Here is a 22,975-nt window from a genome sequence, read left to right on the forward strand (position 1 = left end):
CAGCCCTTTGCCGGGTGCACCAAGGAGTCCAATGTCTACTTAAGAAATTGTTTTCATCCTTTAAGACCACGCCCAAGGTCAGCTGCCCTGGGACCTCAGGGATTACTCCCTACTCAGAGTGAAACGTGGAGAGATTTCCTAAAGAAGCATCACGTCTGCCTGTGTCACCAAGCCACGGGGCTGTGTCACTTCAAAGGTAGACAAGAAAGGATGCCCTAGGGCCCAGGGGAGTTGAGCACGTGTCCCAAATCCAAAGCAGGATTTGAAGCCAGGCTTTTATAAACCCACCTTAAAGTCTCTCCCACACCACCACCCCTGCTTCAGAGCCCTGGAACCTTGACATTTGGAAAGTCCAGTCCCTGGGTGTGCGGAGGGGGAGGTGGCTGTGGGGTGAGCCCACCAGTCACTCCCAGGCCCAGGGACCTGGGCGGCGGGGGGCAGGCGGGGAGGCAGGAGGTGCTGGGAGAGAAAGGTGAGGCTAGTAGCTGTTTGGCCACTGTCTAGGAGATCAGTGTCAGGGGGATGGGCTGGGGGGAGCCCTGGGCGTCTGGTCCCCACCTGGCATGGGAGGACTCAGCATCCCCAAGGAGAGACACACCGGGAGACCCGGATGATCTTCTAGATAAAACCACCTAGCATCTCCTCTAGCCTAAGACACTGCACTTGCCAGGGGAGCCGCAGGCAACAGTATCAGGACCGTGGAGTACACTTCTCTTTACAAATATCACACCAGGATGGTTATAATAAAAGAAAAAGGGAAAATAGCAAGCCTTGGTGCGGACGTGGAGGGTCTGGAACCCTCGCGCTTTGCTGGTGGGAATGTAACATGGTGCAGCCACTGTGGAAACCTGTTTGGTGGTTTCCCGGCAATTCCATTCCCAACTATTAAAAAGAACTGAAGTCAGGGAATTCCCTGGCGGTCCAGTGGTTAGGATTCTGCGCTTTCACTGCTGAGGACCCGGATTCAATTCCTAGTGGGGGAACTAAGTTCCCACAAGGCAAGAGGGGTGGCCAAAAACAAACAAACAAAAAAGAACTGAAATCGGGTCACAAGCAGATACTTCTTCACTCGTGTTCACAGCCGCATTACTCACAATAGCCAAAAGGTGGAAACAACCCAAGTGTCCATCAACGGATGAGTGAATACACAAACGGTGGAACACCCACACAACAGGATCTCATTCAGTTACAAAAAAGGGACATTTCAATATATGCTCCGAATGGATGAATCTTGTAAACACTCATGCTAAGTGTTGTTTCAGTGGCTTATCTGCCAGACACAGAGGACACATATTGTACGATTCCACCTGTAGGAGATACTAGAATCGCCAAATTCATCCAGAGAGGAAGTAGAATGGTGGTTGCCTGGGGGATGAGAGGGGTGTGGGGGTGGGGTTATTACTGTTGAATGGGTACGGGGTTTTGTTGGGGGTGATGAAAGTGCCAGGTATCACCATAAGACAATATCCAGATTAAACACCTGCTCTGAGGATCTCCCGGGCAGCTCCAGGCTCCTGAATCCATGATCACCCAGGCTACCGTGCGAGATCTGGGCAAGAGATCCGGCATCTCTAACAGGCTCCCAGGTGATGCTGCTGCTGCTGCCAAGTGATGTGGGGACCACACTCTGAGAACCCCTGGCATCGAGGACCACAGAAAAGCTCCCTGGCAGGAACCTCCTCGGAGGCCCCCACCCAGGAAGGGCCCCGACATTGTGAAGATGCTCTCAGGACCAGACGGCGTCCTCCATTTGTGTCATAAGCTTGGGAAGCGTGACACTGTACACTGGCTTAAGGAGTGACACGGCATTCTTTAGTCCAGCGCTCAGCAACATTTACTGAGCACCTACTACGTGACACACGTGCCTGCTTTGCCTTGGGGGCCCCGGGTTTTGAGGGCTCAGGGCGGGCAGGGTACCCGTGCTGGGAGCGCAGCATCGCGTTGTCCCGTCCACCTAGTACTGACTTACTCCTCTTTACCGATTCACTTAAAAAAGTAAGTTTATTTCAAAAGGAAATCTCATATCTCTGCCACACATGGAAAGTAAGAGTTATGTGGCGGAAGTAAAAAAGTAACTGTCAAAAAAATGTGTCCAATACAATGAAAACAAAACCACTTTATTGGATTCCAGCTCCATTCTGATGCTCGTGCAGGCAAGCCACCCTCCTCTGCTAGAACCAAGATGGGCAGGTGTTAAAGGGATGCATCACGAAACACGGAGCCATATTTAATCCTTGCAACTTCAAAGACGGAAAGAGAATTAAAGCTGGAATGACTTCCTTGCCTTGCGCGTGATGCGATGCTCTTAAAGGCCCCACCCCCATACCACCAGGAATCACGCAGCCCCAGGGGCTCATGCTTCAGGAACGTTGGCTCTGTCCCAGACCCTCAGTGACAGGAGGGGAGACTGAGGCCCAGCGAGGGAAAGATCTAGGCTACAGCGGGAGTGCAGAGCTGGGTAGAACTTGGGGGCGGCGGGCTGGAATCTAGCTGTGGTTCTGGGGATAAAAGCCTCAAAGCCTCCACTCCCCAGCTGGGGGAGATGAGGCAGGTCGTGCACCCCCAAAGTCCCTGTCTTCCTTGGGAAGGAACTTTCTGACTTTTCTGCCTTTTGTAAATGACAACAAAAGTTCCAGAGGGCTTCTGACACGCACACGGGAGAGAACGGGCAGAAGTCCAAAGACACCCTCTCCCCTCTCCCTCTTCCTGACCAGTTTCCAAGCAGTGTATTTCCTTGTCTACAATCAGCGCTCAACCAGTGCCTGCGGCTGGTGGTCAGGCTCCTTGAGGAAGCATCACGTCTTAGGGCAGAGCCTGGAGGCAGAGGCTGGGACAGCCAGCCTCACCCTGATGCTGCAGGACGCGGGGGATGTTGCGATCCCAGAGGCACCTGAGCTGTCAGCCTGCAGCTCCTGAAGGCTTCTTCCTGGTCCCCCACCCCTGCCCCCCCTCCCACGTGGGTCTGGAGGGGCAGCGGCGGGCAAGAGGGTGGGAAAAGAAGGCTGCCTTGGGACGGATGGCCGAGTCCCAGGCCTGGCTCTGTATGGATGGCTGAGTGACCTCGGTCAAGTCCTCCACTCCTCCTGGAGACGCAGCAGGAGAAGAGGGAGCAGACTGGAGGGGTCTGCTCCAAACCAGGGCCGCGAGTAGGCCTGGGGAAGAGCGTGTCTAGGGCCAGCCCCCCTGACACCCGGCATCAACCACCGTCCGTGGGCTCCCTGCCCGCTGAGCACCGGGCCGGGCGTTTCCCACCAGGCTCGTCACATTTCAAAGGCAGGGGCTCTGTGTCTGGGGTCCTCAGTCCGGATCTGTCAGAGATGGTCCTGGCTGTCTTGGGGCCTTTATGCAGTGTTACAGTGCCTCCTGGAATTCCCAGGGTGGTTTCGATTTCAATATTCTGTGTCCCTGCCTGGAGGGGCAAGAGTGCTTGTCAGATGTGGTGTCCTGATTCTTGATTCAAAACATGCGGTCTGCGTGTTGTCAAGGAACCCAGAAGCTCTAAAGCCCCGTTCCTTTCTGTTGATTTCTATTCATGAGGCCCCTTCTCCTCTCCTCTCCCCTTCCAAGTGGCCACCAGAGGCTAAACTATAGCAAAGAAGGACTGCAGGTAAAGGCCGAGGTGCGGATGCGGCTAACAGCCACATGGGGAGATACTCAGCCTTCCCAAGTGCTGAAAGAATGCAAATTCATTACACCTTGCCCAATAAACCAGCAAAACTAAATAAAAACGTTAAAACCTAATGTTTGCAGTGTTGTCGAGAAACCGGGTGGGGGGAACTATTATTACCTCAATCTGAGACTCGGTGAGATGAAGAGGTTCTTCAAAATCACCCTTGATAAAATATAGAACGTCAGGAGCAAAAGTCAGGTAGTCTATCACCTACCACCTTGCCTTGTGAGTGTCTGCTTTCCCTTCTCTTCCCACCATCCCTGCAAACTGGCACGGGAAGGTTGCCGTTTCCCTCTCAATATATCGGCAGCTAATAGGTGCTCAATAAATCTTGAATGACTGGCTATTTCTCACTCCCCGTCAATCCACTTTGCATTCGACAACCAGAATGACCTTTCAAACAGCTCCATCAGATCATGGACCTCCCCTGATTAAAATTCTACAGCGGTTTCCTGTTGCACTCAGTACACACCCCAGACTCCTCGCGGTGGGTCTCGCACACTCCCAGCCCTGCCCTGCTCACAGCCCCACAGAGCTCCTCCTCCCCTAAGACACCAAGCTGATGCTGCCCCAGGGCCCTTGTACTTGCTGTCCCCGTGACCTGCAGCACGTGCCCCGGATCCTTCCACGGCCGGTGCCCTCTCTACCGCTGGGTCTCAGCTCAAGTCCTGGCGCCTCAGAGACCTTCCCGATGACCCCATTCACAAAGGCCCCCGCCCTAAGTTTCTCCGTATCACGAATCCCTTTGTTCCTCCTCAAAGTACTTCTATCTGAGCCTATCTTGTCTGTGCGTTTCTTTTCTGTCTCTCTCTGCCAGAATATAATTCTGCAAGAATAAGGATCATGTCTTTTTTCGTTTCTCAATACCTGTAGTGGGTTAAATAGTGTCCTCTAAAAAGACATGTCCAAGTCCTAACCCCTGGAACCTATGGATGTGACTTTATTGGGGAAAATGGTCTTTGCAGATGCAATTACGGCATTCGAGATGAGGTCACTAGGGTGGACCCAAAACTCAGTGACAGGTGTCCTTACAAAGAAAGGCAGAGAGGCATTTGAGACACAGAGAAGAGGGTCATGTGAAGACGGAGGCAGAGACTGGAGGGATGTGTCTACAAGTCAAGGAACTAAAAGGACTGCCAGCGACCCTCAGAAGCAGGGAGAGAGGCGTGGGATGAGTTCTCCCCCAGAGCCCCCAGGAGGAACTGACCCTGCTCACACCTTGATCTCCGACTTCTGCCTACAGAACCACGAGAGAATGCACTTCTGTTGCTTTAAGCCACCACATGTGTGGTCACCTGTTACGGCAGACATGGGAAATGACTACAGAACCCTCTGCTCTAATTTATAATATATATAGTAGATCCTCAGTAAATAGATGCTGAATGAGTGAATGGATGGATAGATGGACGACCAATACTCTAAACCTGCCAAGCGCCTGGCAGGGCCCCCAGAGCACACTGGGGTCTGAGCCCGAGGCAGCCGGGAGCATTCCCTCCTACCCCGTCCCGCCACATCATGCCCCCAGACCCACACTCAGCCCCGGCTCTCACCAGCCACCAGTTGTATGTGTCGTCCTCCAGGAGCGCGTTCTTGGCCGTCAGCAGTGGCTGCATGGACCGGTTGAATCTCTCATCGAACCAAGCAGAGACCCTGCGCTGTCCGATGCAGTGGGCGCAGGTGCAGGGCCTGAGGGGGTACTTGACGAGCTTCTTGAAGTTCTCTGAGAGCTCGAGGACCATCTGCTTGGGGAACCAGGTGGTGGTCACCATGGTATGGGAGTAGTTCAGGAAGAAGGAGGTGAGGAAGATGAGGAGGACGAGGAACGTGAGCACTTTGAGAGTTCTTTTCCTCATGGTCCTTGTTTCTGCTTTCCTGATCGGGGGCCTCCCAGGGATGCCGGAGGTAATCACACGTAATCGAGGAGGAACTTTCAAGAAAGATCCCAGAGACAAAGGCTCGACTGCAGGGCAAGGCAGGGACTCCCCGGGAACCTTAAAGCCTCCTACGGCCACTTCTGCTGGGTCACGGCCACTGGGCTGTGTGGTATATCACCCGTGATACTCAGAGGCTAAGTGGACCACTCGTGGCAGGCTGGCTCTGTGGGCATATAATTTGTCTTTTCAGGAAATAAAGTGGCCTGCTTCGTCCGCAATCCTTAAACAGACGATGATGTCTCTTGAGGAAGCTTTAATCAAAACTTAATGACAGTGATTTCCTTTCCCATCCAAAGGGGTTGAGGGATAATTAATCCTCGTGACAGTCCGAGGTCCCTCAGAGGTGAGGACCCCGAAGGAAGGGTCACGGTGCAGGAGAGGGGGAGGCCGTCTTTGCCACCACCCTCTGGAAGGGATGTGGTGTGTGACAATCCTTAATTAGCACTTGGTCTTGCCTATGCTGTCACCAGAGACGTGGCGGTGAAGCAGCCGGCTTGACAAAGGCACAGAGGGTTGTCTGTCATCTGCACAGAAAAGGAGGAAGAAAACAGGATGAACTTTATTACTTTTTTATAAAAAACCATTCTCTCTCCACTTCCTCCTATCACCTTCCGCTCTGCTGTCAAGCCGATGTGGCAGGTGGCTACGAACAATTTTTCACCTCTGGGAGCCTCAGCGTGTGCATGTGTGCAGTGGGATGTTAACACCCATCCTGCAAGGTTGCTAAGAGACACAGAAGGTGGCCCACCCATCTTTCCTGCGGCCAGAACCTAGTACATTTGAGCATTCGACCAAAGTTTGTGAAATGAGTTAATAAGGCCCGTACAGTGCCAAGCACACAGAGATTGCTGAGTACATGCTACTTTCTCTCTCCTTCTCTCTCTCTCTCTCCCCCTCAGATTCTAAAGTTCAACAACCAAAACAGCATGCCTAGGGGGAGGCCCAGGCTTCCACCTGGCCCAGACTCAAGTACTGGTTTACCAGTTGTATGGCTTTGGGAGCGTTATTCAACCTTCCTGGCCCTCAGTTTTCCCTTCTATAAAGTGGGATAATAGTATCTCCACTTACGGAATGGTTATGAAGATAAGACAAAATGCTATAGGCTGAGTTTCTGGCATTCATTAGGCAATTGCTAAACTTTCATTTTCTGTTTTCAAGGTACAAATGAATATCCTTTGATGAGGCATGAAGGATAGTACATTCACACACATCTCTTTCCTCAGACGATGAACAGTATACCGTCAGCTAGATAGGGGTTTCCCAGGTTGTCCTAAGAAGAAATGGAGATTCGAAGAGATTGAACGACTTGCCCAAGATCATGGGGAAAGGAAGAAGCGGAATCTGAAACCAGAGCCACAACCGTCTGACTCCATGCACTTGGAGGGGCTGGGGTACCAGGAACAGGGGCAGGGGTGCTGCCCCAGGCAGGACGCCTTGTCTATTAACTGGTCTCCAGATGACCATAGTTCGAGGGATATAACGAAAGCTGGGAGTTATTTAATCAAAGAAAGCAAACCCGGACCCTTCAGATGTTCGTAACGCAAGTCCCCACATCTCACTGACTTTCCGGGCTTCTGCAGACACAGCTGTGGTCACACCTCCGCACTTGAACATGACTCCCTTTGGTCCTTGCTTGGAATGTGCCCCCATCTCTATCTGTCTGATCAATTCTTTCCCCATCCTCAACGTGCAGACTATCAACAAGCAAGATATATTTTTTCCAGGAAAGAGACAGCCGAAGGGAGGTTGATTACCTCTTGGCAGAAAGAGGAACAGCTCAAAAATCAGATTAAGTCCACAGGGCCTTCCTGGAGACAGCCAGGGCTCACGATGTGTTGCTTCTACTGTTTCCTCAACGCCTCAGCCCTGATGCATTTGCCTACTGCTCCACTATCCACATGTCACGACAACGTGACTTGTATGTAGAACCTAATGGTGTCCAGAGCTGTCCCTTCCAGCCATCCCCTGCTCCTCCATCAAGCACCAGCTCTGTCATCTGAGTTAGATTAACCTGCTTACCCTCAAGGGCGGGCTCTGATTTCACTTGGCAGCAGAGGGTTCCCACCCTTCCTACCACAGTAATTGGTCCAAGGATGGACAGGAAGCCTAACTCATCTAGAGTGAAACTCCTGACTTTTTGCAGAGGAGGGAAAGAAATGTTGTTTTGCTCCGTCCAGTGTGCTGTTTGGATGTGAAGTCAGGGTGGTACTGGACATTCTGCGAGCTCGTTGGAAGAGACGAACGGTGTTGAATCCCCAGTCGAGCCAACCCCGCAGCCCACCCTGTGCCTTGACTTTTCAGTGGCATGAGAGAATAAATCCCCTTTATTGTGTAAAGCAGATTGCTTGTAACTTGAAGCAACATGACTGACCCCCAGGTCACAGCTGCTCTTGCCTCTGGGCACCTACCCAGACTGTCCCCACCATCCAGAAAAATCCACCCCCATCTCCCTGCCCCGCTTGGCTCTGATTCAGTCCTCAGACTCAGCTGGCACTGACTCCCAGAGGGAGGCCTGCCCACTCCTGGCCGACTCTGAGTAGGGGCCTCTCCTGGCTTCCACAGCATCCTGGCTCTGCCCTGCCTGCATTGTGTACTGATCTGTCTCCCTCCTGAGCTGGGAGCTCCATGAGGATAGAAACTCGGTCCCACTCATTGTCGTGTCCCTGACACCAGAAACACATGGTGTGAAGGAACGCAGAGGTGAACGAAGGGAAAGAGACACCGATTCACAGGAGAGATCTGAAGATCTGAGCCAGAAAGCACAGACTATAAGAGTCAGAAGATTCTGATTTTCACCAGGCTGCATGACCCACTGGCTGTGTGACTGCAAATAACTTACCGACCCTCTCTGAACCATCCCTTCAACTGGAAAATGGGACTGACAACCCAGATGCTGCCCACTTCTCGAGGCTGTCAACCAAGCAAGTTCTGCCCATTCATCTGATTCACTCACTACATATTTGCCGGGGTCCTGAGCTGTGCCAGGGACTGGGCTGCTGGGGCAGCAGGGAATCCATCAAGGAAGATTCTAAGGTGGGAGCTTCCCAGGCATCTGCAAGGCCCCAGTGCCTTTGGGAGGAGGCTGGTGTCCCTGGACCGGAGAGGAGCATGTAGCTGGCATGTACATGGGTGGGCTGGAGGGTGTATGGGGCTCAGAGGCCATGATCAAGACTCAGTTTCTCTGAGCAACATGGAGACCCACTGGAGGCTCTGAGCAGAGGACTCACAAGGTCTCGTTACATTTGTCTCTGTCATGAGCAGGGCCCATGATGCTCTTACTGTTCTGTATCCTGATGCCAAGGGCAGAGACAAGTTCACTGAAACAGATGATTACTGAACCATGTTGACCAAATAAAACTGTGAATGACAGGTTAGGTTCCCTACAACGTCCCAGCTCCACGAGAGATATTAATATTCTACACTGATGCTGGTGGGGGTGAGAATTGGGACAGAGGGCAAGGCTGAGCTGCAGAAGCAAGGGGACTGTGACAGCCTCCTCCCGTCCAGTGGGCATGTCCTGGTAGCTGCAACTCCGAGGCCAGGGTGCTGGTTCTGAATCCACCTACCAGCAGACACTTCCAGGCTGGTATCAATTAGCACTTTTGAAAGTCCTGGAAAAAAACTGCAGTGGAAAAGCAAGAACAGCCCTCCACCTTCCCCCCAGCCCCAGGGAAGAAACGAGGAATGCGTGACTTTCTGTACTCTATTAAGTGAGGCAGCCTGCAACACACGGGGAGCGCCAGCCCTGGCTCCCTGAGATGGAACCGAGGCCAAAACGCCACAGGCCAAAGAGCTCCGCATGCCAAGTGTACAGCGAGGGAGGTTGGCCACGCCTCCCAAAACAAAGAGGACGAGGAGAGAGAGGGGGAGAAGGACACAGCTCCCTGTCCTCTCTGCAGAGAGACAGTCATCGCACAACCACAGGCGGGAGTTCTGGGGGAGGCACAGAGGACGTGGATGTGATGGTCTAACGGGGTCACCACACAAAGTTGACACAAGTCAGTGTCCTTTCAAGAACTCAGAAAGTAAGGATTCCCCGAAGGAGGGTCCCTAAAGAAGATACCTCACCACACCCCAGCAAGGTGGCAATTACCAGCCACTGAAAGAAAAGTTGTTTCCAGTACTTGGAAAACCAAATGAATGGACAGTATGGGCTGGTGAATGTCTAGGTAACGCCTGCTGAACTGCACAGTGGTTCTCACAAGGCTGGGATGCCCCCCTACTCTCTGCAGAGCCTCCTGCCCTATGACTCGGTGAAATGACTGAGTGAACACGAGGTTGTTGATAATATTAGCACTTCTAATAAAGAGCTTCCATGACTGTCCTCCACAGGATCCTCACGTCAACTGGGTGAAATGAGCCATCACACTTATTTCCCTGAAATGAGAAACTGAGGTTCAGAGAAGGCAAGCAACTTGTCCAAAGTCACACAGTGAGATGGTGGTAAAGCCAGCACTTTGCTCCAGGCTCCTGCCTCCTCCTGGGCCATCCTCTGTAGACACAGACAATTGTTTTATTTCATCAGGACCTGCTCTCATTTTCATTTCCTTTCTTGTCATTTCTTTGGCTTTGAGACCTGTCATCTTTCCAGCTTGCTGACATGGATACTACCTTGTCCATCCTCTCTTCTGCTGTGTCTAATCTGTTTAAATTGAATACCATATTCATTTCAGTTACTCTATTTTTCAGTTCTAGAATTTCCATCTGAGTAATTTTTTTTTTAAGAAGTTCCAGTTTTCAGGTGAAAACCTGCCCCTTGGCATCTACCTTCCTGCAATCATCCATCAGTTATTTTAAAGACCACATCTAGCCCTCGTGACATCTGGATGAAACGTGGGTCTCTTTCTGTTGTCTATTTTCTCTCCTTATGTGTCTTTGGTTGTTTGGTTCTCTCTGCCAGCATACCTGGTAACGGTGGATACTGCATGTGTGAAAGTGTAGAGGTCAAGGGTAAGGCTGTTCTTATTCAGGGAGGAATGTGCTTCCTCCTGGAGGCAGGTAGAGCACGGGCACGTTAGCTTGATCCAATTGGTGACCAGGACTGGGGCTGCTGTTTGTCTTCATGATGACTGGTTATTTCTGGCTTACCCTTACTTACAGGCATAGCCCTTCTTAAAGGAAAGCTGAGATGTCTATGAAGAGACTGCCTCCTTGCATGCTCTCACTTCCAATTTCTGTCTCCCCTACACTGTAAGACTGTCCAAAGCTCAGTCTAGCTTTTCGACCTCTCAGCTGCTGTTTTCAGCTTGTTTCCTTAGGCTCTGATCCCATGCGACGTAAATCCTGGCAAATGCCTTGAAAGGAAAAAGAGGTGCAGGATGACGTCTCTCTTCCTGTAGTTTCTGTTAGTCTAGGTTTTTGGCCCCTTAATTTTAGCTGACTTGGTACTCCTGCACTCCATTCTCTCAGGGATCTTCATCCCTCAAGTCCTGGCTGCCCACTTGTTCTCTAAGACCTTAAAAGAGCTGAATTTCTATCTTATCCAGCTTTTACAGTCCTTGGTGGGATAAGTGGTCTGACACAAGCCTCAGCCACAGCCAGAAGTGGAAGGCATGGAATCTTTCCTCCACCTCGCTGTGTGCCTGGCCTGGCGTCCTGCACCTGATAGGGGCTTGGTGGATCCGGGGAAGGGGGAGGGGCAGAGAGGCCCCAGAGGTGCCAGGGCAGAGCTCCTCACAGCAGCTGAGTGAGCAGAAGGAAGGAGGGAGCGCAGCAAACCAACAGTGGAGGGCTGCAGCTGCAGCCTCTCATCAGCCACCACCTCCCTGACCCCAAAGAGGCCCAGTTCCATCTGCTTTCACTTTGCCTCCTCACACCCCAGCTTTAGGATACACAATCTGTCCTGAGAACAGGATGAGCGGTTGTGGGGAACTGGCATCTGTGAACCTCCTGATCAGTGGAAAATGGATCCCACCACATCCTGGCCTTTGAGGTCCTGGCTGGCTTCATGTGGAGGCACAGGGTGGCATGAAATCACAACTGACTGGTGAAGGGCCACCAAACCTTCTATCAAAGAAGAACAATCCTGGGGGAGTGGCCAAGATGGTGGAGTAGGAAGACCCTAAGCTCATCTCCTCCCAGGGGCCAAATAAAATTACCACATATACAGAATAACTATTGATGAGAAAGGCCAGAATCTAGCAGAAAAGATCTTCTACAACTACAGATAAGAAGAAGGACCCACAAGGAGATGTGTGGGCGGGGGAGACGCAGGGTGTATTCAGGACCCACCCCCTCAGGCAGGCAACCTACAAACAAGAGGATTATCACAACTGCAGAGGCTCTCCCCAGGGAGTGAGGGGTCTGAGCCCACAGTGGTCACCCCCGCCGGGGCTCCTGAACCAGGAGGATGAGCCCTCAGAGTGTTTGGGTTTGAGGCCGCAGGGCTTACTTTGGGGAGAGCCGGAAGACTGTGGAAAATAGAGCCTCCACTCTTGAAGGATACACACAAAACCTCATGTGCTCCAGGACACAGGGCAGAAGCAGTAACTTGCAAGGAGCCTGGGTTAGACCCTGGTGCTGATCTTGGGGAGGCTCCTGGGGAGGCGGGAAGCAGCTGGGGCTCACCCCAGGGACGTAGAACGGGCAGCAACCATTTTTTGGAAGCTTATTCTACTACGAGGACACTGGCGCTGGCAAATGCCATTTTGGAGTCCTCCCTCTAGCTTATTGGCACCAGGACCCAGCCCTGCTCAACAGTCTTTGGGTACCAGTACTGGGATGCCTCAGGCCAAACAACTAACTGGGCGAGGTCACAGCCCCATCCACCAGCAGGCCAACTGCCACAAGACCTCCTGACCTCACAGCTACACTGGGACTCAGCCCTGTCCACGAGAGAGGGCTCAAGATCAAGCCTTGCACACCAGTGCACTGGCACTAGCCCCAGGACCAGCCTCACCCACGAGCGGGCAGGCACCAGCCCCAGGGACCGCTGGCACTGGGTCCACCCACCAGCATGCAAACACACTAACTCTGAGACCCCCAGGGCCCTGCAGCCAGAGACCCTGGAACCCAGCTCTCTCCATCAGCAGACTGACACTAGCCCCAGGAGGCCCTGCGCCCCAGCCCAACCCACCTGCTGGCCGACACCAGCCTCAGAAACCCTCCTCCCACCCACCACTGAGCCTCAGCCCTGCCCACCAGTAGGCAGGCTAACATCAGCTTCAAGACACTTTGGACACCTCAGCTAGCTGCCCCAGGATCCGGCCCCACTTAGCAGCTGGCTGACACCAGCTTTGGGACACCCTGGACCTTGCAGCTAGCCATTTCAGGATCTAACTCTGGCCACCAGCAGGATAACACTAGATCCAGGAACCTCGGACCTATAAGCACTCACCCTGGAACCCAGCTCCACCCACCAGCGGGCCAGCACTAGCCCTGGGGTCCCCTAGGGACCCACAGCCAGGTGCCTCATTACCCAACCACTCCCACCAGTGGCTGGCAACCTCCATGCAATGCAGGGCCTGGCCACCCACCAGACTGGGGGCCAGCCACACCTACCAGGCCACCCACAGTAGTCAGTCTGCCACAACAGAAAGACCCACACAGCCCGCCTAGGGGACACCCCTAGACCATATAGCCCTGGTGATGGGAGGGGAGTGGGCTGTTGGGACCCACAGGATATCTCCTACGAATGGCCACTTTTCCAGGGTCAGGAAACACAACCAACCTACCAAATAAACAGAAATGAGAATAGCACATTAGGCAAAATGAGGCAGCAGAGAAATATGCTGCAAACAAAGGAACAAGATAAAACCCCAGAAGAAGAACTAAGTGAAGCGGAGGTAAGCAATCTACCTGATAAAAAGTTCAAGGTAATGGTCATAAAGATGGTCAAAGAACTTGAGGGAAGACTGGATGTACAAAGTGAGACATCAGAAGTTTTTAACAGAGATAGAACATATAAAGAAGAACCAAACAGAGTGGAAGAATACAATACCTGATTTAAAAAAAATACAACAACAACACTAGAAGGAATCAAGAGTAACTTAGATGATACTGAGGAAAGGATCAGCGTGGAAGACACAGTAGTGGAAATCACTGAAGCTGAACAGGAATAATAACAAATATCTATGCTGCCTACAAGAGACTCACTTCAGATCTAAAGACACACCCAGACTGAAAGTGAGGGGATGAAAGAAGGTATTCCGTGCAAATGGAAATGAAAAGAAAGCGAGGTCTGTAATACTTATATCAGACAAATTAATCTTTAAAACAAAGAATGTAATGAGACAAGGAAGGACATTATATAATGATCAAGGGATCAATCCAGGAAGAAGATACATCAATTATAAATATATATGAACCAACATAGGTGTACTAAATACACAAAGCAAATATTAACAAGAATAAAGGAAGAAACTGTAATAGTAATAGAAATCTAATAGTGGGGGACTTTAGCACCCCACTTACATCAGTGGACATATCATCCAGAGAGAAAAATCAATAGGGAAACACTGGCCTTATATGACACATTAGACCAAATGGACTATATACATCCATAATATTTCATCCGGAAGTCACAGAATGCACATTCTTTTCAAGTGCACATGCAGCATTCTCCAGGGTAGATCATATGCCAGGCCACAAAACAAGTTTCTGTAACTTTAAGAAAACTGAAATCACATCAAGCATCTTTTCCAACCACAATCAACTACAAGAAAAAAAACTACAAAAATAAATAAATAAATAAACACATGAAGACTAAACAAGATAGTACTAAATAACCAATGGATCACTGAAAAAATCAAAAAGGAAATAAAAAAAATATACAGGGACAAAGGAAAATGAAAACACAATGATCCAAAATCTATGGGATGCAGCAAAAGCAGGGTTTTTTTGTTTTGTTTTATTTTGTTTTTGCCACACCACACGGCTTGTGGGATTTTAGTTCCCCAAGCAGGGGTGGAACCTGGGCCCCCAGCAGTGTAAGTGTGGAGTCCTAACCACTGGATTGCCAGGGAATTTCTGCAAAAGCAGTTCTAAGAGGGAAGTTTACAGTGATACAAGCCTAACTCAGGAAATAAGAAAAAATCTTAAGTAAATAACCTAACTTTACACTTAAAGGAACTAGAAGAAAAAGAACAAACAAAACCCAGTTAATAGTAGGAAAGAAATCAGAAAAATAAGGGCAGAAATACATGAAACAGAGACTAAAAAATAAGCAATAGAAAAGATTAATTAAACTAAAACCGGGTTCTTTGAGAAGATAAGCAAAATGGATAAACCTTCAGCCAGATGCATCAAAGAAAAAAAGGGGCCCAAATCAATAAAATCAGAGATGAAAAAGAAGTTACAACCAACACAACAAACACACAAGGGATCATAAGAGATTACGAAGAACAATGATACACCAATAAAAAGGACAGTCTAGAGGAAATGGATAAAGTCTTAGAAATGTTCCATCTCCCAAGACTAAATCAGGAATAAATATAAAAAATGAACAGACCAATTATCAGTAATGAAATTGAATCAGTAATAAAAACAAAAACAAAAACAAAAAACAAAAAACCAAACCTCCCAACAAACAAAGTCCAGGATCAGATTGCTTCACAGATGAACTCTATCAAACATTTTAAAGCGTAAACACCCTTCCTTCTCAAATTATACAAAAATATTGCAGAGGAAGGGACACTTCTGAACTCACTCTATGAGGCCAGCATGATAACCAAACCAGATAGAGATATCACACACACAAGAATTACAGGCCAAATATCACTGATGAACACAGAAGCAAAAATCCTCAACAAAATATTAGAAAACAACTCAATAATACATTAAAAGAACATACACCATGGTCAAGCGGGACTTATCCCAAAAGTGCAAGGATAGTTCAATAACCACAAATTAACAATATGATATATGCCATTAGCAAATTAAAGAATAAAAATCACATAATCATCTTAATAGATGCAGGAAAAGCTTTTGACAAAATTTAACATCCATTTATGATAAAAACTCTCAACAAAGTGGATATAGAAAGAATATATCTCAACATAATAAACACCATACATGACAAAGCCACAGTTAACATCATCCTCAATAGTGAAGAGGTAAAAGCATCCCCTCTAAGATCAGGAACAAGACAAGGGTGTCCACTCTCACCACTTTTATTCAACATGGTATTGGAAGTCTTAGCCACAGCACTTAGAGAGGAAAAAGAAATAAAAGGAATGCAAATTGGAAAGGAAGAAGTAAAACTGCCTCTGTTTGCAGATGACATGATACCATTCATAGAAAATCCTAATGGTGCCTCCAAACATTAAATCAGTTCACTAATGAACTCAGTAAAGTTTCAGGATACGAAATACACAGAAACCTGTTCCATTTCTATTCATTAAGAGCAAACTATCAGAAATAGAAACTAAGACAACAATCTCACTTACAATTATGTCCAAAAGAATAAAATACCTAAGTATGAATCTCACTAAGGAGGTAAAAGACCTATACTTGAAATTATCACCAAAACAAAAAGGCTGCCTACTAAATGAGAGAAGATATTTACACATGATACAGATGATAAGGGGATAATACCCAAAACATACAAAGAACTCATACAAACTCAACATCAAAACCCCCATGACCCAATTAAAAAATGGGTAGAAGACTGGAATAAACATTTTCCCAAGGAAGACCTGCAGATGACCCACAGGCACGTGAAAAGATGTTAACATCACTAACCAGCAGGGAAATGCAAATCAAAACCACAGTGATATCGTCTCACGCTTGTCAGAGAAGCTAGTATCAAAGAAGTATCACAACTAACAAGTGTTGGTGAGGATGTGGAGAAAAGGGAACCATTGTGCACTGTCAGTGGGACTGTGAATTGGTACAATCACTATGGAAAATAATATGGAGATTCCTCAGAAAATTAAAAATAGAACCACTGTGCAATCCAGCAATTCCACTTCTGGGTATTCATCCAAAGAAAACAAAAACACTAATTACAAATATATACACACACTCCTATGTTCATTGCAGCATTATTTACAATAGCCAAGATACAGAAGCAATCTAAGTGCCCATCAATAGATGAGTGGATAAAGAAAATGTGGGATAAATATACAATGGAATATCACTCTGCCATAAGACAGACTGAAATCTTGCTATTTGCACCAGCATAGATGGACATAAAGGGTATTATGCTTAGGGTGGTCAGACAAAGACAAATACTGGAAGGTCCCAATTGCATGTGGAACTGAAAAACTACAAATGAACAAACATAACAAAACAGAAACAGTCATAGATACAGAGAGCAAAACAGGTGGTTGCCAGAGGGTAGGTGAGTGAGGGAGGAAAGAAATAGGTAAAGCAGATTAAGAGGTACAAACTTCCAGTTGCCAAATAAATAAGTCATGGGTAAGAAAATACACAGTGTGGGGAATACAGTCAATAACTTGGTAATATCTCTGTATGGTGACATAACTGGAATTACTATGGTGATCACTTTGAAATGTAGAGAAATTTGGAATCACTATGCTGTGTAACAGGAGCTAACACAGTGTTGTAGGTCAATTACACTTCAAAGACAAACAAAGGAACTCACAGAAAAAGGGAACAGATTTGTTGTTACCAGAAGGGATGGGAGGAGTAGGAACTGGAGGAAGACGGTCAAAAGGTACAAACTTCCAGCTATAAGATAAATAAGTACTAGGGATGCAACGTACAACATGATAAAGATAACACTGCCGTATGTTATACATGAAAGCAGTTAAGAGAGTATGTCCTACGTATTATCATCACAAGAAACTTTTTTCTGTCTTTTACTTTGTATCTATATGAGATGTTGGATGTTCACTAAACTTTATTACTTTACATTTACCACTTTATATTATGGTAGTGATTTCATGATGTATGTTAAGTCTAATCATTATACAGTACACCTTAAACTTACACAGTGCTGTATGTCAATTATATCTCAGTAAAACTGGAGGAAAAAAAATCCCCGAAGGTCTCAAAATGACCAATAAAAATTAAATAAAAAAAGAATGACCTTTCCTGAACTGCTCTGCAGACCCTGGTCACTGGACACTAGGAATCTTACCTATTTTCTGGTTCTGTGCCAGTGGACATGGCCAATGGTTGCTGGAACAAAAATGGCCCGGAAATACCTGGGTTCAAAGCCCAACTCCTTCCATTCCCAGTTTTGTTCTCATGGGCAAGGCACTGCATCTCTCTGACACTCGGTTTCGGTATCCACAAAGTGGGGTTGATGATGCCCAAATGGAGGGCTGCTGCAGGATGAAATGATTTGCACAAAAGTGACCAGCTTGGTGTCGGGGCACAGAGCAGGGACATTATAAATGTCAGTTCTCCTCCCTCCCTAAGTTTCAGGTTCCTCATTTGTAAAAAAAATCCAAAAGAGTCTCTGGCTTGCCCTACTGGCAGGGTTACTTAAAAGACCAAATGAAATCAGGCATGAAAGAACAAACCGGGGGAATTAAGAAGATGATGATTCCGACTCGCTTCATTAGTTGCTTCCATTCCTCGAGGGACGGGACAACCAGCCCTTCACTGCTTTCTGCTCTCCTGGCCAGGACCTCTGAGAACCTGCAGGGAAGCGGGTCCCAAAGCAATGAAGGGACTCGAGGCACAGGGGGTACCTGTAATTCACACGGTCCAGATTCTCTCTTCAAAGGGTTAAATCTCAGTGTATCAACCCTGTGTGCATGTGAGGGCTTTAAGGGCATCCTCATTCCTTCTGCTTGCAGGGCCCCCCTGCTGCTTAGTGTCTATGGGACTGGGGTTTCTTTCCTCTCTCGGTGCTGTGGCTACTGCAGCCAGAGATAGGGCCCTGCAGGAAAATCCTAAAAGCACTGAGCCCTTTGTAGTATGAGCCAAGGGCTTTACAGGGGATGCTTGAGCTTCAAGTTCCTGATGTAGAAAATGGGGGTTAAAACCTATCCCTGCCTCTGAGGGGGCTGCACAGGGCATTAATCAATCAATTATTATCAGGGAACACACTCCATTCACGGAGGCTGTCTCTTTGGGAAACTGTTTTAACCACAGTACTGGACAGTCACGACACTGGTACTTGGTACCAGCTCCATCTTTCAGAGGTGGGAAAGAGGCCCAAGTGACCGACCTGCCCGAGGAGCTGGGATTCTGGGCAAGGAGGAGCCCAGCAGGTGATGGCCCAGCCCCGCAACATCTGAGATGAGAGAGAGGAACGGTGACAATCCCCACTCCACAGTGGCAGCCTGAGCACTAAACAGGGTTTGCGTGCGGCCCATTCAGGGCCTGGTAGGGGGCAGATGTGAACTCTCCTTTCCCAGTTTTGTTTTCTCCCCGGTCCGTTCCTCCAGCACAGCCCCACCCTCTGAGTCACACACGAAATTGGTAGCCAGGCTCCGGTGGCCAAGCCTGGACCAGCTCTGCGCCTCCTCCTCCCCTGGCTCAGGAAGGACCAGCCTCGGCTGCAGCCAAACCCAGGTCCCTCCAGAAAACATCATCCAAGAAGCCCAGCCTGGGTGCGGTGAGGCCTGAGAGATGGCCCAGCCAGGCAAACAGGCCGTGACAGAAAGTAACACAGAAATCCCACCTGACTTTCCAGCCCACTGGCCTGCCCTACAGATCTCACACTTAAGACCAAGACATCAACTCTTGCCTGGCAGCCTGCAGGTCTGCCACCCAGATTCTGAATGTGCCAGCCCTACGGGTACATGAGCCAATTCCTAAAAATTAATCTCTGAATAAACGCATACATCGATCGTGTTGGTTCTGTTTCCTCTGGAGAACCAGATGATACCGCCTCCTGCAGTGTGACAGAGGAGAGAGCATGGGAGGGGCTGGCGGGCATCCTGAGGAAGTGGTAATGGCTGGAGGACTGCAGGATGAGCCAGTAACTAGGCAAAAAGGAAAAGGGCCTCCAGCCAAAGGAAGCTGCAGGTGCAAAGACCTGTCAAGAGAGCAGATGAGTCCGAAGGAAGTGAAAGAGAGAAAGTTAAGTCAAGCAGAACCCAGAGAGGAAGATGTAAGGTGGGGTTGGGCGCGGGGGCTGGGGTTGGGGCCGGCAAGGTCTGGCAGTCCCCCTAAGGGCTGAAGCCACATACCAGGCACCAGGGGAAGCCGTTGCTGGGTTTGAAGCAGTGGGATCTCCTGATCAGGCCCAGGGGTCCAGACTTGCCTAAGTCACACGGGTTGGAGAAAAACCAGGACAGACAGCTGGCACCTCCCACAGCACCACCTCGTACCCACCCCGTCCTGGCCCTGCCTGCCAGGGAGGGTCGAATGTGTGCAGCCAGACCTTCCCGGGGCTCAGTGGTGAGCTGTGCACCTTCGATTTCCAGCCAGATGTTCCCTCCACCTCTCGCACCCTGCTCTGTGCCCAGGGGTGGCACCCATGGGTCCCCATGCTGGCCGGCTCCCTGTGGGCTTTGGACTGTGGGGACCTAGGAAGGAAACTGGAAGGGGCTTCCTTCGTGGCGCAGTGGTTAAGAATCCGCCTGCCAATGCAGGGGACACGGGTTCGATCCCTGCTCCAGGAGGATCCCACATGCCGCAGAGCAACTAGGCCCATGAGCCACAACTACTGAGCCCATGTGCTGCAACTACTGAAGCCCATACGCCTAGAGCCCATGCTCCGCAACAAGAGAAGCCACAGCAATGAGGAGCCTGCGCACCACAGCGAAGAGTAGTCCCCACTCACCGCAACTAAAGAAAGCCCACGCACAGCAAAAAAGACCTAGCCAATAAAATAAATAAATAAATAAATAAATAAATAAATTTATAAAAAAAAAAAGAAAGGAAACTGGAAGGAGAAAGGGAGCTGAGGTCAGGTGCTTAGGGTCCCGGCCCCTCCCTGTGGGGCAGCCAGGACCTGGCGGCCTCTGGCTCGTGTCAGGCGGCCCTCTCCACTGCAATGGCTCTGTTTGGGGGTCTTTGTTCTCAACCTCTTGCCTCTTTAGCCCTGGGGTTAGAAACACCCCACTGTTTTCATCCGCAGGGACCACACTGTCCTGTGTTTCCATGCCCTTGAGAATCACCCTTGCATCCACCCACCCTTGGTGGCCCACTGTGAGTTCACCCTCTGCGTCCTGAAAGCCCTGCCTCCCCACCCCTCCCCTCCCCAGAGAAACAACCTGTCCTAAGAAAAGCCCTGGCAGCCTAGAGGATTTGCAGGAAGTGCTGGCTCAGGCCGGCTGAATCCCCTGAGCCCCACTCCCCTCCTGTCTCGGGAGCTGCTCTTTCTGGAATCCTCCCAACCCTGCTGCTCCCAACACTGCCTGGGACTCACCCATCAGGAGGCCTCCTTGTCCTCCTCGTGTCATTGAGACAGCCTGGGGCCCCAAAACTGGGTGGGGAGTGGGCGTTGCTCCCCGTGGGCACCGCTCAAGCTCCAGGCTCAGCACATCCCAGGTCCCACTAGGGGGCACTCTAGCAAGCCCCACCTCCAGGCTCCCTGGGGACACCCACAGCCACCTCCCAGCACTGCCTCCCACTGGACAGCAGGGGAATCACAGGGCAAGGCCCCTTCTGGGTGGTGACTGGAGCTCAACCCCCAGCCACTCCCCAGCCCCCATCTGTGACTGATCACCTGCCCTCTCCCACATCAACACTCTGACTTCTGCTGGACTTAAATATCCAGGTATCACAGAACATCTCTAACCAGATCTGGTGGCCACTGGCACTGTCTCCATCGTCCTAAACCTGGGTTGATTTGGCAAATGCAACTGTCTCCCCATTTATCCACCCCATCCACCCATCCGGCAGTGTCAATATATAATGCTTTATGTGCCGGACACCTGGCAGGGTGCCCAGAGGATCTCTGGGGTGGGTACCCTTCAAGGCTACGTGGCTTCTTAGGGACCAGCCAGGGTGTGAACAGACAGTGGCAGGTCCTCTGGGGAAGGCAGTACTATCAAGTCCATCTTACAGAGGGGGAGCTGAGGTCACACGACTACGGAGGGCTGCGGCGGATTCCCAGGCCTGCTCTTCAAGGCCACCCTGCCTGGCTTCTCACCCAGGCACACGAGGACACCTATAACACCTCACTGAGCACCCGGGCCGTGACTCTCTTCACCACTACATGGTGAAGCCAGCCTGAGGCGTTCCAGGATCGAGTGCATGGCCATTTGTACTATAACTCTCTGCTCGGGAGGGACCAGCATCTCCAGGGAGGGAACGCCAAAGGCCCCAGTGATTCAGAAGCGGCGGGTTGGTGACAACTGAAGGGAGAAGGGAGACCACCTCTGTGGAGGAGGAGGGCATGGAGATGAGCCCTGAACACAGCGGGGCTCTGGCAGTGATGGAGGAGAACAGAGAGGGTGGGCAAACCATGCAGCTCCCAAACAGCGCACGGTGGAGGCAGTGGTGACGGGGGCACTTGGAAGAGTTATGGAAAACAGGGTGCCCTTAGGAGTGACTGTGGTGGGTGGGGGCCCGGTCATGGAAATCTTAAGAAATATGGACTTAGGGATGAAGGCAGCGGGGAGCCAATGATGGTGTGTGAGCAGCAGACAGTAGTGAAACAATTATGGAGTCTGGACTGGAGGGGGTTGCACACAGCACCCCCTGCAGTCTGGAGAGCAGCCCTGCCTCCGTCTTGGTGCCTTGGGAAGCCCGTTTTTCGGCAGCCTCAGTTTCCCCACTCCTTCCTGCACTGACTTGACCATTTGCCCGTTTCCCTCACACCCAAGAAGCGCGGCACGTTGGGAGAACCCTCTCCAGGGCGTGCAAATCCTCGTCTCCTCGCCCTCGTACCTGTTGCCTGCTGCTTTGCTGGGGAGCTGGAGGAAAAAGCAGAGGTTCCCGGAAGCACAAGCAGGGCTTCAGAGCAGGTGGTTTGGAGAAGCGCTCCCAACAAACATGATTAACCAGGATTAGGGTCATATGAGAAGGAGCTGGATACACTTTCATATTTTGAGCTGCACAAAAGGAATTTAAATCCACAAATCTTCTTATGTGTGTAGACTGAGGGGTGCTCAAACCACACAACACCCGAAGCGTGTAACATGGTCAGGAATTCAAGGAGTCGCTCCGCGTGGGCATGTCCCGGTAGACCCTGGTCCCGAGAAGAAAGAGGGATTCCCTGATGTGGGTGGCGCAGAAGTCATGACAAAGGGTAGACGGTCCAGAACTATGAGGCCCCCACCCCCACCCCCAGCCTCAGGGGCCTGTCCCTGGCTCTAAATAGCTTTGCAGAAGTGAGGGACTGGAGTGCTGACTGGTCTTAAAGAGATCACTTCCTCCCAGGCCCCCTGACTTCACGGGGAGATATGAACTCTAATGATTAACAAGGGGCATCCAGCAGGCTCCTGAAGGGGTTGGGGGTCAATCTCTGGTGGCGCCCAGAATGGGGATTCAGAATGCAGGATAAACCCAGCAGCCAAAGTGGTGAGAAGCCTGGTACCCCCACCCTGTGTTGTGAGAT

At 50.1% G+C, this 22,975-nt stretch overlaps 1 protein-coding gene across 2 annotated transcripts in view; it reads right to left on the reverse strand.

Moving 5' to 3' along the window:
- Positions 1 to 22,975, reverse strand: part of ST3GAL1 (ST3 beta-galactoside alpha-2,3-sialyltransferase 1) — a 98,673-nt gene that overhangs the window by 10,733 nt on the left and 64,965 nt on the right. For both annotated transcript variants that reach the window (XM_057736373.1, XM_057736374.1), the window contains one exon: positions 5,221 to 6,128. In XM_057736373.1, the coding sequence (XP_057592356.1) occupies positions 5,221 to 5,523 (303 nt within the window). In that variant the 5' untranslated portion in view covers positions 5,524 to 6,128. The remainder of the gene's footprint in view (positions 1 to 5,220; positions 6,129 to 22,975) is intronic.

Source organism: Hippopotamus amphibius, chromosome 5, assembly GCF_030028045.1.
Source record: "Hippopotamus amphibius kiboko isolate mHipAmp2 chromosome 5, mHipAmp2.hap2, whole genome shotgun sequence".
NCBI classification, from domain to species: Eukaryota; Metazoa; Chordata; class Mammalia; order Artiodactyla; family Hippopotamidae; genus Hippopotamus; species Hippopotamus amphibius.